Source organism: Erithacus rubecula, assembly GCF_903797595.1.
Source record: "Erithacus rubecula genome assembly, chromosome: 5".
Taxonomy (NCBI): Eukaryota; Metazoa; Chordata; class Aves; order Passeriformes; family Muscicapidae; genus Erithacus; species Erithacus rubecula.
The window spans coordinates 59,646,019-59,661,851 of record NC_136687.1 but is presented as its reverse complement, the minus strand read 5'-3'; the positions used below and the strand labels follow the sequence as shown (position 1 = coordinate 59,661,851).

Below are 15,833 nucleotides of genomic sequence, written 5' to 3'. Positions count from 1 at the left end.
AAAATCAACTCCAGCTGGTAAATTCAGTGCTTCAAACTCTTAAAAAAACCTACTCCTCCTCTACAACTCTCAAGACATTATAGGAATACATTTTCATTACTGTATTTATACATAATATAATACACAAATAAAAAAAAATCAGACATTTTGAAGATAGCATTTTGAAAATTTCTTCCTGAGTGTAAGGATTAAATTTGTCCAGTGCCTCATCAGATAAAGAGCAAGCCCTGCAAGCAACATCATTCATTCTCACATTCAGGCCATGATATCTAAGGGTAGGTCTGTGCTAAAATTTTGCCAGTCAAGATTCTTCCACAGCCAGAAGCACGGACAAAAAAGGCAACTAGCCAGCTGTGAGGGCAAAAAGCTCTCATGCAGATCCAGCTTTGCCAAGAGCAGAGTGCTCCTGTCAGCTTTTGTTATTCAGGGAGGTGGAACAGTAGTTCTAACAAGAATCCCTTCCATCAGCATATTTCCACTAGGGGACTCTGCTGTATTCTCCAGAAGAAATTTTCCTAGTGGAGACAAGCCCAAAGACAAGAAAAGGCATTTTGGGGAGGCACACACTTAAATGTGCAATAAAATTTAATAGTCATTCATTAGAACATCCTCAGATTGAAGTGGAGGCTTTACATGGTCTAGTTTAGCAGCACCACAGCTTTAGCCTATGTACAGAGCACTGCAATAACCATGTAGTCCCATCATTTTGTCCTGTGTACCTCCTGTTGCTAAAAATTATAATTTACCCACACTTCAAGCAATAAAATAAAATTTAAAAGTTTGTTTAGATCCAGATCAAAAGCTGTACTGCCATGCTCAATGCCTTTGAAGATCCACACCCATGTCAACAGGTGTTCACACTACCAGACTTTGGAAAAGATGCACTTGTAGTTTTTTACTTTTTGATTGCTGTGAAATTCAGTGAGGATTGTTTACTGATTACAGCTTTCAGTCACAAACTGAAGTGTTTGACTCATACCCAATAAAGTTTTGCCCAAGATGCATGGACTCCTTGAATAAGTGCATGCAAGAAACTGGCATTGTGTAACTTTTGGCAAAATCCATAGGTTCAAAATGAAAATTAAAAAAGTATTAAACATGAAGTTCTTGGTTTAATACCAGTTTCCTAAGCAGCATTTATTTACTGCTGCAAGCACAGACATAGCACAATGTTTGCCAGTGCACATGAAATGGATTTGAACAGCTGCACACAAGTGTTCTGACTGTTCCCTCTCTGATCATACACACAGAGAATATCACTGGATGCCCAAGGGATTCCAATCAGTTGAAAAATAAAAGAATCTGAGCCTGTGCACTTTCATGATTAATATACAAAAAGCCACAACAAATTATGAAGTGACCTGTGCATACCTTATCTATATTAGTATTAAAGCATAACTCTGTCTTCAAGGAGAAATGCAACTTTCTAAAAAATTCCTACAGTTTCATCTGTTTAAATTATATTATTTCTAATACTTTATGAATGCTGATTGATTTGTCATGCTAATAAAATATTATTATTTCAGGGGGAAAAAAAGACAGTAAAAAAAGCAAATGTGCATTTAACTTTTTAATCTCTTTTAAAGCCCCCTTTTTAGGCTAACAAAGAGGACTTCAAAATCTACTTAGTGGGTGGCCCAATGAAGCAAGAAATACTTACTGTAATGGAACAGGGCCACAGGAAATTGCAGAAATTTTATTTCTCTGGCATGAGAAAAGTTAAAAAAAAAAAAAAAAAAAAAAAAAAAAAGTAGAAGAACAGATTCCCAACCAGCATCAATCTGTCAGACAGAAACACATTTATTTACCCTAGTTTATTGTTGAGGGGGTTTTGTTTGTTTGTTTTTACTGTTAGTATACAGAGACTAAACTTTACAGTAACTTTTTAATGCACAAGTTCAGCTGTCAAGATTGCCAGGTAGACCTACATGTCACATTTACTAACTGCCACGAAAAAAAAAACAGTGAAAATGTTTAACAAGCTGGAAAGTTTCCATTCAAAATTATGCTTCTAGTTATTACATTCCTGTTTGTCATAAGCTTTAAGTAACTTCAAGGCAAGAGAATTGTATCTCCATACTTATATAAACACAGGAGTAAAATACCTATCAGCTCATGCCTTCTGGCAAGGGATATGGACAACTTCACAATAAAGGAGATGTATCACTTCTCTGCAATATAATAATAGCAACAGTTAAAACTGATTCTGATTCTTTTGAAAAACTGAAAGACAATTAAAAAAAAAGTAGCGGGATGTGAGTAACTGCATCCAAAACAGCAGATGTAAATTCAAAATATGAAAAACTGATGGGTTTCATCGATTTGCAGACTTAGAACCATCAATTATCTTAAGCATCTCCTTGAACAGGCCTCAAAACTAATAGAGCATGAAGTACTCCTAGAGGAATTGTCATTCTCCACTCCCATAATCTCTTACACAAAGTTGTGTTTCCTACAACTCTCACAAAATATGATGAAAACGTTCTTTGATAACAGACTAGTTTCTCTTGGAAAACTACTTCACAAGCATTGTAGCTTGAAATGCTAAAAGAACCTTCCAATAGCACCTTTTCCTTCCAGTGACAGCAAATAATTAAGCAGAAAGAAAAACCTGTGTGCATTTAATTACTTTTAGCCCCAGAGGATTCCAGTTGTATTCTAGCAAGATGAAGCTACCCTGGGAACAGGCAATTATCATAAAGCACTTGCTTATTCTTACAGAGGTGAGTTGTTTGAGCTAATTTAAGTAAGTAGAGGGTAGATGGCAATCTGTGTGCTGGCCCACAAAAAGCAGTTGTGGGAAGACTCAAACCATGGGAGGGACTTCACATTGCAAGTGGGTTCCAAGTGTGAAAATCAGAACCACGCTGGAAAAGTTCACAGAGAACTGCTTCCCACAGGAAAGATCCCATGGCACAGCAAAAGAGACTCCTCTCCCTAAGTGAACTAAATCAGGATTTTTAGAAGTGACAAGCTGACTAAAATCCCATGTTTTGTCTCCCTGCACTGTCAGTAGGAAGGAGGAAAAGGTGTTCTAAAGATTTATTTTTGTTCTCGTTATCCTCCTTTAATTCTATTAATAAATTTTTCTTTATACCTTTTAAAGTTTTAAGGCTGTTTTGCCCTTAAAGTGTTTTTTCTCCTAATCCTTATCTCAGCCTGTTAATTTTCTTTCCCCCCCTCCCCTGCTTAGCTATAGCAGAGGAAAATGAATAAATTATTTTCATGGGTGCACTGGCATTTGGGCAGTGCCAACCTGTCACAGTCTGAGAGGAGTATTTGCAGTCTACATATGATATTACAACGATAACAGAGTAACAATCCTGAAATGCCAACCACTTTAAAAAGCTGCAAGTAACTTCAGAAATCCAGGCATGCCCTGTCCCTAGTGCCCAAATCATCTAATTTTAAAGTTACAGAAAGGTTTTGCCCAGGATCCTAAAGAAAAATTCCCATCTATTACAGAGTTAGCTGCTGTCTTCAACAGCAGGCTATCACAGTTGACAGCTATTATTGCATTGCAAACAATACAAAGAAGCATTTTTAACAGTTAAATGCCAGAAAATATACAAGAAAATGCAGCCAATCTGTTTTATCAGCACATCAACATGATCATTACCATCCACTGTGGATTTGACAGTAGAAAATGCCCAAATAGCAAAATAACCACCAAATGTCCCTGGAAAACACAGGGAAATATTGAGGAAAGTGCTCCATGACTATGCCCAGCTCATTTTCTTAACTACACCACATGCAATCAACAACACCAAAGATGAGTGCCTGTCACAATCTGCACCTTTGAGTGGACTCAGGATCCTGCTGTCACTATTCGTACAGCAATTAATGATTCCAAACAGAAAAAAACTAAATGTGTCCTCAGGATTTGGCACTACCTCTGACAAACTGAAAAAAGTTAATCAAAATAGCAAGTGTCTACATTCCAGCCTTATTACTTGTGCATGCAGAGTAACCAAACTTCTTTGTAGCCCAATATTTTTCCATCCTGGAAAGGGTCATTTTCAGTTCCACATTTTTTTCATGCAGATCTTCCACCCCCCTGCGGCAATAACAGTTTTAGAATCAAAACAGACTTTCAACTTTTACCACAGGAAGGATTTCTGACAGGGCATGAAATTAAAAAATCTGGTGACACTTCATAAATTGAATGATATTTCAGCTTTTTAAATCAGTAACTCCGTTCCAAATGATCTCCCAAGAATATCAAACAAAAAGGGAAAGAAATTTAAATATTCTGTCAATCTGAAGATTATATTTCTCCTTCCAATCATTACAAAAGGCACTCATTACTTTCACAAAGAATGTCATAAGGTCACCTGAAATGACCCAAATTTCTATATTTTGTTTTTCTAGAAAACTCCTTTTTCTATCCGAACAAATAGGCATAAAAATTAAAAAAAATGAACCACTAAGTCTTTCTTGTTTGGTGAAAGACACTTGGGTTTTACTTCTGTAGTTAATAGATTAGTTTTACTCTTAAAAGATTAATTATAAATAATGATCCTTGATTAATGAATCGAGATAGATTACTGGGAAGGAGTCTCATGGGGAGCAGGGGAACCCCCATACTCCACTAGGATTAATTAAAAATTCTTGAGTATTTATAATGATCATATAGTATATTTTATTGAATTGTGGTTCACAAATCTGAGAAGTTTTTTAATTAAAAACAACATTGCAGATCCTGATTCTGCCCTTGGCTCAGCACTGACTATCCTTATAGTCCACACAGTCTCAAATCCATTCACAGAATAGCAAACCACAGGTAGAACCATTCAGTGCACAGCATAGATCATCTCTTTAGTGTCCTATATCAATTTTCCCACAGCACTTCCCTACAACATTTTTCACACAGGGTACTGATCCCTATCTCTGGAGGCTGGAATAATGCTACATTTTAATATATTATGAAGCTTTAAATTAACTGCAAAGTAGCCCAAGGCTATTTGAATGTGTGTTGTAATGCTATAAACCACTTAAATCAGCAGTCATTGGAACTGCCAATGAACTGTCACAAGAAAGGGAAAAAATCAGGTCCATGACCAACAGGAAAGGGTGTATTGTTTGAAAAGGGATCTTTTTCAAGTACTGCCAAGGATTCTTTAAGATGGGTTTTAGTATTTACCATGCTGCCTGTAGAATCTAGAATCTGAAAAGGTATTAAATCTACTCATTCTTGGTGCAACTAAAGTATGTTCATCAAATAACATGAAAATTTTTGTAGCAATTAATTCTGTCATTTATGAAGTAGAATCTACTGAGGCTATTTTAGCAATAATAGATTTTTCTTCTAAGATGTACAGAAATCAAACTGCTGCACCTCTCTAAACTGAGATTGTTAGCATAATAAAGGCACGTACTTCAAAAAATTAACACTTTAAAATGCTCTTTAAACATTGTACCTTGTTTACTGCCTCAGCCTGCTTTCTCATTAACAATTACCATGGCACCTGCTACCACCTCTCTCCTACATTAAATTGCTACCTACCCACAGCCCAGTATCTCTACTACAAAATTAAAATTTAAAAACTGTGCACTCAGATTCACTGTCCTGCAATACATTGCTGATAATGGTGCATTAGCAAAATGAGTGTTTCTCATGGCTTTGATGCTTTCTCTCTGCCCATCTTACCTCTCTGTATGAGAAATCATTCAGAAAGACTCCTGGCTGTGCCAAAACATGTGGGTCACAGCACATGCCCCACGAGACTGCCTCCCTCAGAACAGCCCAAACCAAGCACTCCTTTCACCAACACTGGACATTACTACTGTGCAAGGACCACTACTCATTGTCATGTATAATTGTACCATGAAAACCACACTGGATTAATAATTAATACACTACACAAATAATACTTAAAAGATGGACTGTAGGAATGAGTGTGCATTCATAGTTTTTAAAATCTTCATTAATTTTAATTTTTCCTCTACTTTTGGCTTCTCACTGCCCATTAATTCTTAGATAAAAACTATTAAAGCAAATAAATATTTGAGTTGATTTAAATACATCATTATCTTATCATATGAAGTTTTAAAAAACATTAATGTCAAACTGTGAAAACAAAAGCAACATAGAAAACATAAACTACATGCAGTCAAGACATCTCTTACCATCTCCAGCCACAGACACCAAATGATCAGATCAACTGTCCTATAAATTTTAAGGCTATACTTTCAAATATCAAGGCTTAGAAGAACCCACATCCCTTTCTTTGAATGACAACTATTCCTATAGAAGAGCTACAAGTTGTAAATTGTAATTTCCCTCAGTTTATTATGGCCATAAAATTATGCTTAAAAACAGAGTTCATTTGCAGCAGCTCTTTACCCTAAAACAACTATTCCATTAGCCATTAATTTAGTCATTAGTCTACAAAAATCTTATAAGAAACAGCATTATTTAATGTTTAAAAGACAACTTCTGAATACAAAAACTTTCAAAGCATAAGCTCTTAAAGGTTTTCGAACATAAACTTAAGTTATAAAACTTAGTTTGGGAAGAACATGCTCACATCTCACCTTAATCTTAAAAGTCAAAAACTGAATTTAAGAAATACATTATTTAATAACTTCTCTTTACATTTATTTGTTGAACTTCTAACTGGCATATTTCTTTCAAAATGCATTTCAGTAAACTGGAATTGTAAGTATTGCCCCAAAACCTGCATGCTCACCTTGTGAAGTTGATGCCTGTGATTTTTGCTGCAGTGCTACAGGATAACATCCAACTTGAGAAGGATGTATGAGCAATTGCATCCACTGTTTACTGAGAAATCTGCACTGAAACTTGCCTAATCTGATGGGAATGCATATAGACTTAATGGGATGCCAAGTCAAGCAGCTGAGACAGTCTCTCACCTTTGTTTTGCTTTCCTGACATCATGAATTTAAACTCCAACTCTAAATTAGGCAGCTGCAGGATAGGAGCACATGCTACCCATGTCGAGTGGGTCTCACAGTTAAGTATGGAGTGCCCAGGAGGACCTGACCTTTGATTCCAAATCTAGGTACTCCCTACCCCAACACTCTGCTAATCCAGCAGAAATTTAACTCAACAAAAATACAGAACAGCTGAGGGTCTCCTGCTATTTTTCTTCTTGCAAAATTAGCATAGAGAAGTAAGAGAAGCAATACAAGAGAGCAAGAAGGAAGGACAGCAGGAATCACAGCCCAACAGTCAGATGTTATTAGGCTGCTATAGCAGCACAGCTTTTGTTGCCACAGATACTTCAAACATACTTTGGTGCCTCTCAGAAAAAGGAAACCTCCTGATCCTGTTCTTTGGAGAGAGGGTGTACAGAAAGATTTGTGCTTATCACTGAGCAGTTCAGCTTTCACAGCAAAGCTCCACTCCTTTCTTCATTCCTCACTTGTTATTTTATAGGTAGATGTGTTAATTTCAATCTGTTAGGCTTTTTGCCCATAAAGGGACAGCCCAACATCAATCCCCCTAGCCACTCACTCCTGCAACCAAACCAGCAACAATACAACTCTTGCACCAAAAGGCAGGATAGAAAGGGAAGGGGCAAGAGTTGGAAGATGGGGTAAATAAAGCCATGCATTTCCAGCTGCCCTGCAGTTGTGTGCCTCATACAGTGCAAAACTGAATTCTAACCAGCTTCCTGGCTCAACTGATTTTTAAAAACTCCAAGTTTAGTTGTCTAGTAAACTCCCTGCATAAGTAACAAAGACAAATGAAGATCTGCCTGCTCATGAGGGAGGAGACACAGAGTTAAAATGCAGCACCCTGAATGCAATGTGACATTTTTACCTGCCAAGGTAATCCTGTCACCAATGAAGCCTAAGCCAATCTAAGCTTAGAGGAAAGAGATGTGAACCCATGTCAAGATCTCCATCCTGTGGATAGACACATTCTTTGGGGATTTCTAAAAGTATCAAAACCTCATGGAAGAAAAGAATTAAGTAAGTCTACCTGTTTCCACAGTTTCAGTCTCAATTTCTTGTTCCTCTGCTACATCTTGCATCAGGTAAGTCTCATCATCATAAACCAGGACCTGAGCAGCATAACCCTGTTCTAGTCTGGCACTAGGAACTGGTTCCACAACCACTGCTGGGAATTCAGAGACTGGCTCATTTTCCTATAGAAAGGAAAAAAAAAAAAAAAGGAAAGAAAAGAAAAAAATGCTCTAAATACTGCACTATTGAACTCCACGTTGGTATTTTCCTCTTATGTTCTTACATTCTTTATGGAATAAAGATAATAATTTAAATTATTTTTTAAAAGAAATTTTCTTCCAAAGCAAGAGATTAAAAGAATAAAAGATAGCTATCAGCCATTAGAGGAGGCTTGCTAAATCTCAAAGAAATTTTCCTGGGTTTAAGGACTTAAAATTTAAAGCACCAGACAATTTAAGATATTAGAAAAGAGCACACTTTCTAATGAAGACACTCAGGGGTGAGAAGTGTTTCTCCTCTCTCTGCTTGATGAAAGTTAACAAAGACTTTCACTATGCACTGCAAGATACCTACATCTGACCTGTGTCTTATGAACACATGTTTTGGGTTAAGTGCATAAGTTATTTCAGAAGAACTAACTACTTCAAAGCCTATATTCTCATCTCTACTTATTTAAGGATCAAAATGTCTGTAAAAGCATATATAATGAGTTACAGTGTTGCAGAAGTAGAACCCTGCCAGACTCACCTTATTGAAAGCTAGAGAAGAGTAGAATCTATTTCTTATTTGTTGCTAATAATACAAAATACAGTAAAATATGCTGTGCTGACTTTAAAAGAGGTCCATGTATTGTTCTGCTCAACTTGTTCTATATCTCAAGACACATCTGAGATCTTTAAAGAAAGCTTAGTATAGGATATAATTTTGTAAACCCAGTCTACAGTTGCACTGCAGACTTCAAAACTTCCTGCTTTCACTGCTGTGATAACAAAATCTTCTACTAAAGGATATTTGAAAAATGACTGCACTCTTCCTCCTTATACAACAGCCTCAGATCCATTTCATTTGTTTTCCCAGCAAGTTTACAGTGAAATTTTGTATCAAATGAAGATAAAATGTTTCAAAGTTTGATAGTAAGTAAGTGCTATTTACTTTTCTAACCTCTTGATTTTTTATTTCGTTGCAGTCAAACTCCAGGGCAGGGCCTCCATTGTCAATCACTACTGATGTCATGGTGCATCCCCCGAAAACTCTTTGAGAACTGTTCTCTCTCTCTCTTGAAGACAATAATGCTGATAACCTCAGGATATCAAAGGCTTGAATTCACAATCCACTGCTCTTAAACAGCTGGGCGGAGGTTGCTGAAACACAAAATAATTTTAAGTTATTTGCATAATTTATACTCAAAAGTCTTCCAGTGTTTATTAAATCTCTTGCATGCTGCATCTCTACATCAAAATAGGGCATTAGCAAACACTGAGATCAGTGGTCTATAATAAAAGTCAGAATATGGCCCAACATTTTTAATAAAGCCCATCTAATAGAAGGCTACAACAATCACTGAGGTCTGCAAGAAAACAGGACCATCTAATACATATTGAAGAAAAAAATTATCAACTACTTCAATGGGCAAACTCAATGAGTCTGCTTTTCAATAGCAGGAAGCTGCTTAAATGAAACTAATCCTGCACATTTAGGGAAATGCTTGTTTGGATTCATACAAAGTAACTAGGCTTCCTACAGGCAAGGTTACACTAACAAAAATTACAAGTGCTGATCTCCCCAGCCAGATGCAAACTAAGCAAGGAATAAGATAAATTGCAGAAGAAAAAATGTATACACAGTTTAGAAAAAAAATATAACCAGCCCACTTTACATGACAAAGCACAACTCATAACTAACTATATTTCATTTGTAACAGCACAAACCCCTCACTAGTTGCTACTTTATTTTCCATTGTTTAATTTCAAAGTTAGCACCAGTTTTGGATGAAGAAGATAGCCAAGACCTCCTCTTCACCCCAGAAAAGACTTGGGCTAGAAAGCCTTTAACAGGCATCCCTTGGAGCCACATACAGATGTCACCCACCAGATGTTTAGAACAAAAAGTCTACTCCTCACCTATCAATTATTCCAAAAGTCTTTAAATCTAAAAACATATAAAGTAGAAAAACAACTGTTTATGAATACACTAAAATAATCAATCAGAAGAACAAAGTTAAAAACCCATTTTATTGCAAAACTATTTCTTCTTCTACAGTTTTTCACTGATATACACAATAGAAATATTTCCAATGAATCATAACCCAAAATAGAAGTCCAAAGAAATTAAACTGCATTTTAATTTGGAAGCACAGATGTTCCAACCTGTTTCAAACATCAGCATTATTCCTGCAACTCAGACTCACAGCTACATGAACATACAGTGCTTCATATGGGACCTCTGCTTAAGCACATCACAAAGCTAATTTCATTCTCATGCAGAATATTACTGCAAACAAACAATCAATAATAATAAATATTAATGCAAATAAACAATCACACACTAGACCACACCTACTGTATATTGATATTTTAAGTACTATAATCCCACACAGGTGGCCAAGTAACTGCCAAATTGCAGCAATTGAAAACACTCAATACTGTTTACAAGATCAGGTTCTCCCAAAAACATGTTACTTCTGTCTCCTAGGTTACAGAAGGTTTAGATTACTTTTATGCTGATCTATCTCTACATGAATCACAGATTTCCTACAGAAATGAAGGTAAGGTGATGCAGGAACATAAATTATAATCCTCATTATCCAGCTGGGGCAAAAATCCTAGTAAGGACCTTATAGGGGAAAGAAATTACAGAGAAGAATGTGAGATGCTAAATCTCAGCATTCATTAAAATAAAGGTATCTGCAGACTGAATAGATGGAACAGTCCATCAGGGTATTCAAAGTCTTGATATAGTAGGATTTGAACTTCATAGTGACATTCAGTCAGCAATGTTTTCAAAACTCTGCCAGGTAGAGAAAACAAGCAGCTCACTCATCAGCAAGTGAGAAGGTAGAAGAGTTTCAGTTCAGTGTGGTTTGGAAGTTCTAAGATATAGCAGACACTGAAACACACCCACACACCTCCATGTACATGAGATTCCCACAGACACAGCCCTTTCTCAATGAACCAGCATTTCCCTTCTTCCCTTTCCTTATGTCTCTATGGGAGACTTCCTGCTTCTCCCTCAAAGTTCAACAGGACACTGAATCTATTCCCAATCTTCTCACTACTAAATCCCAACTCATTTGATTCCTGTAAAAGGAAAACACTGCCCGGTCACTTCCAGGAATCAGCTCAGAAATTCACATTTCCCAAGACTAAGTGAGCCAAAAAGGCCAAAAGACAATTAGACCCAGACTCTTAAAGTAAGAGATGATTCAGGTTTGTAAGAGACTAGGCCAGTCCCCAGTGATACAATTAGCCAGCACACAAGCTGCTTCAAAGCACAATTAGTTTTGAATTACAGAACAGAAACCTGCAGAAAGATTAAAAATAAAAACAAAAAATACACACTACAAACATAATTTCTCTCTCACTGGATAGATGCTTACAATAAAGCAAAATACGGAATAACATTAGAGGAGAAAACAAAAATTCAACACTTCCAAAAGAAATTACCAAATCATGTTGTTACAGTTCTGACATCTCTTGTTCTTCCTGGTAGTGGAAAATTCAGAGAAAAACTAGTTCTGGAACATTTGGAAAAACCCTTACAACCACAAAAACATCCTTGCTGTTATTTTTATATGTATCTTATGGGAAAACAAAAATAAATCTACATGCTCCCATCACCAAGTAATAGAAAACAAAACCCCAACCAAACTAAAAATTCTGAATCTTGGTTACTTTACCTCAACAGCAAGTATCTAACTATTTACCACTACAAAACACACAACAAAAACTCGAATTTTTTTGTAACTTTCACTGGTCAAGACAACCAATTAGAGCAAGTCTTTGGAGGCCACAGGGCACTTGTCATAAAGGCTGCAAAATACCAGTTCATTCACCCATTGAACAGCACATTTATCTTACATTATGTATCCAAGTGTATGCCTACAAGAAAATCCAAACTGTCCTAGTATGTTTCTGGCAGAAAGCTTGAAACCACAGCAAATCACAACTGTGATGAACTCATCCCACTAAAAATTTCCTAAATTGATTCCCCTGTGAACAACCACTTATCAAATTAACGGGGAAGCAAACATGCAGCTCAACAGAATAAAAGATAATAACTGAAAAACAGTGTGGAAAGGATGCTAGAGAAGGTCACCTCTTCTAGGCTAGAATTCAAGTGAAGTTATTCAGGACTGATTTCAAAACAAAACTCTAAATATAAGTCTGCAAATAACTTTAGCACTCTTTCCCTTTAACTATAAAAGCAACTACAAAAAAAAAAAAAAAAAAAAAAAAAAAAAAAAAAAAAACTGAAAACACAATGGTTGAAAAAAGATGCCCATACACAAAAACAAGACAAACACACAGAAGTCTGGGCAGCAGTGACCAGAGGTAGCTGCTCCTACAGCACTCAGAACCATCACAAGAGTACTTGGAACAACATCCCCCTTTCATTCAGGGATTTATCCTAAACCCTGAGGAGAGATTTATGCAGATACCTACACAGATGTAGGACTCCAGCTAGTAGTAGCATCACACACAGCTTTTTTTTTTTTTTTTTCAAAGCAGCCTTCTTTTGTATAATCAAAATAAAAGTTAAGAAAGTTGGCTTGAAAATTTAGTTAATAGTACATGCAGAAATACACCAGCCAAGATCACTGCAGAATCCCATTAACAGGAACAAGGCTTCCTAAGGGCATTGAGGTGTTATTTCACAGGCAGAACCTCAAATACAGCAGTAAATGCCACTATCACTCTGACACATATAAACCACAGCACACTCTGTAAAACATTTCATACTGACTGAAAAGTCTTTTTAAAGACGTTTTCCCAGATCATAATTGCAGCTCTGGCTACCTGATTCACACTGGCACATGAAGAAGAAATGGCATACTGGCTTTCTTTTTCTGAAACTCAACAAGTCTAAGAACTGAAAAATAAGTAACTGAAAAATCTCTCTGAGCAGAAAAAAAAAAAAAAATAAAACAACCCTAAACTTCTTCCTAAAGTTTGTTGCAGAGTTTATATCAACAGTGGGATACAAAGTAAACCATTGCATCCACAAGGTCCGGGGAGCATGCAATCCATGCAGCTCACAGTACTTTACAAACTAGACCAAGCACTAAAATTTATAAAACACAAATCAAAGTAAGGGATGGGTAAAGTAGTCCTAGCCACACCACACTTTGTAAGTTTTTATACAAAAAAAAAAAAAAAAAAAAAAAAAAAAAAAAAAAAAAAAAAAAAGCAATAAATTTATTGCTGAATGCACAGAAACTATTACTCTGGATCAAATTAATCAAGTCCAGTAAAACACTAGAAGACCTCCTTCTGTGCATATACAATTTGATAATCTGAACATCCAAAGTTTGCTCTGAAACCTCAATAGCTAAAGCTGACGGGCCCCCAAAACATGTAAGCTTATAATGACTTAGAAACTATTAACGTTCTGCAAAAAGCTTTGTGGCTTCAGCAGGCTTCTTCTGGACTTTCCTGCATCTCATCCTATTAGCAGGCTCTCTTCCCACTGCTCTCTATTTAAAGATACCTTGTAACCTTCACTTCCCTCCGACAGGAGTCTCGCATACTTTCCCTTAATTTGCACCTCTCCTTCCAGCAAATTGATTGTTGATCCTTAACAATCACTTCCACTCCCCCACAAGCCAGAGTAGGGAGGAATTATTCATCATGTTACATACTACAGCAGCAGCGACGATTAAATTAAATGGTGAGGATGTAGGTTTAAAAAACAAACCCCAACACAGACACTATAAAGGAAGCAGCGTGCAAAAATTCCGTAATTAGCTTTGATAGCATATTCTAGAGGCCAGAGACTTGCAAGATTTGAGTTAGACAGCTTTAGGAAGGTAAAGTTTGAGTTGCATATGAGACTATTGAACATAAAGATGCGTGTAACAGCCTTAACTTTAGGCACCTTCTGAACAAGATACTACTGAAACCCGAGAGATGAAGAGCATGTCACTGATGGCACCACACAAACGAACCATCCTTTTTCCAGCACCTTTCCAAAAGCAACTAAGCCTGTCCACTGGAAGAGATGGAGTGAGAGGAGAAGGAAAAGCAATGAGGACTAGACCTGTTTTTAAACTTAGATTAAGGTTGTGCTGTCTCTGCTGAAGAAGTTAAATGACTAAAGGAAAGTGACAAGAAATGTACCAGCGACCAGGGGCAAGGGAGGGAGCAGGCAGAATGAAAAACTGAATTATTCAAGAAGAGGGAACACATCCAAAAGGCAACAACAGATAAACACGAACCGGACTCACCCCGCACGCCGCTTTACAGCGGCGGTACAATGCAGAGCACGCCAGACTCGCGCTGTTTATCGGCGGGGCTGGGAAGGGGGCTGGGAACGGGGGGCGAGCGGAGCGGGGCTGGGAGCGGGGCTGGGAACGGGGCTGGGTGCGAGCGGAGCGGGGCTGGGAGCGAGTGGAGAGGGGTTGGGAGCGAGTGGAGCGGGGCTGGGAGCGGGGCTGGGAGCGGGGTTGGGAGCGAGTGGAGCGGGGCTGGGAGCGGGGCTGGCAGCGAGGGGAGCGGGGCTGGGAGCGGGGCTGGCAGCGAGGGGAGCGGGGCTGGGAGCGGGGCTGGGTGCGAGTGGAGCGGGGCTGGCAGCGAGTGGAGCGGGGCTGGCAGCGAGTGGAGCGGGGCGATATCGCGGGGACGAGGCGCGGCAGCGGCGATCACGCATGACAGCGAGTGTCCAGCACGCCCGGGCTGCCATGTTCTCCCCGCGTAAACAAGGCGCTGCCCCTTGGCGCTGCCCCAGCCGCCTCCCCGCTCCGCCTCCGCGCCGCTCCCCGCGAGCCCGGCCCGGCCCGCCCGGGAGGCCACGCTGCCCCGGGCTGTTTACACTGACAGCGCCCGCCACCGACCCCCGAAACCGAAACCGCGCCGGCGGCGGGTGGGAGGTGCCGCCGGAGCGACCCCCGGCCCCGCCGCCCGCAGGCCACCCCGCACGGCCCCAGCCCACTCGGCCCCGCGGCCCCTCCGCGCGGCGGCTGCCGCCTGTCAGCGCCCGCCCGCCCGCAGCAGCGGGAGCCCGCACCGCGCCCTTACCGTGGCCGTGCGCCCGGAGGCCGCGTCCGTCCATCGGGCGGCCGGGCCGGGAGCAGGAAGCGGCGGCGCCGCCCGGGCAGAGCCGAGCCGGGCCGGGCTGGGCCGGGCTGGGCCGGGGCCGCCCCGCGCGGGAGGGGCGGGGGCGCCGCGCGCGACCTGCCCGGCCCGGCCCGGCCCGGCCCCCCCCCGCCGCCGGGCGCGCGGGGGCGCCGCGGGCATGCGCGGCCGCTGCGCGCCTGCGCGGGGCTCGCCCGGGCCGGGCGGCGGAGCGGGGCGCGGGCGGGCCCGCTGCGAGGAGCGGCTCCTCATCGCTCCCTGCTCCTCGTCATTCCCTGTCCTCATTCTCCGCTCCTCGTCATTCCCTGCGCCCGCCGCCGTGCCCGCAGCCGGCGCTCAGGGCGCAGGGAGCGAGGCTGAGGGGGAGGACGCGGCGGTGTCGCTGCCCCTCCGCCCTGGAGGAGCAGGTGCCTGCGGCCCCGCGGGCGCGGTGCTGCCCGCACCGTCGGTGTGTCTCAGAAGCGGTTCCAGGCAGTGTCCTGTCCCGGCAGTGCTGAAATGCCGCCCCCGGTTCTGCCCCGCCGCTGCCGCCTCACGGAGCGCACGGGTTTGGAGCCGGCCGGAATCGTAATGCGGCTTTTGTTGTACGAGATGCGCTGCCAGACTCTG

The 15,833-nt window shown here is 40.5% G+C and overlaps 1 protein-coding gene across 3 annotated transcripts in view; it reads right to left on the bottom strand.

Annotated features, from left to right (window-relative positions):
* ELF2 (E74 like ETS transcription factor 2) overlaps window positions 1-15,350 on the bottom strand; it is a 30,398-nt gene extending 15,048 nt beyond the window's left edge. The window contains exons 1-3 of one of the 3 annotated variants that reach the window (XM_079307481.1): window positions 15,168-15,350; window positions 9,088-9,296; window positions 7,952-8,117 (exon numbers count right to left, since the gene is read on the bottom strand). In XM_079307481.1, coding sequence (XP_079163607.1) covers window positions 7,952-8,117; window positions 9,088-9,168 — 247 coding nt within the window. In that variant the 5' untranslated portion in view covers window positions 9,169-9,296; window positions 15,168-15,350. The remainder of the gene's footprint in view (window positions 1-7,951; window positions 8,118-9,087; window positions 9,297-15,167) is intronic. The other 2 variants (XM_079307482.1, XM_079307484.1) reach the window with 2 other exon arrangements.
* Between the last annotated feature and the right edge of the window lie 483 nt (window positions 15,351-15,833).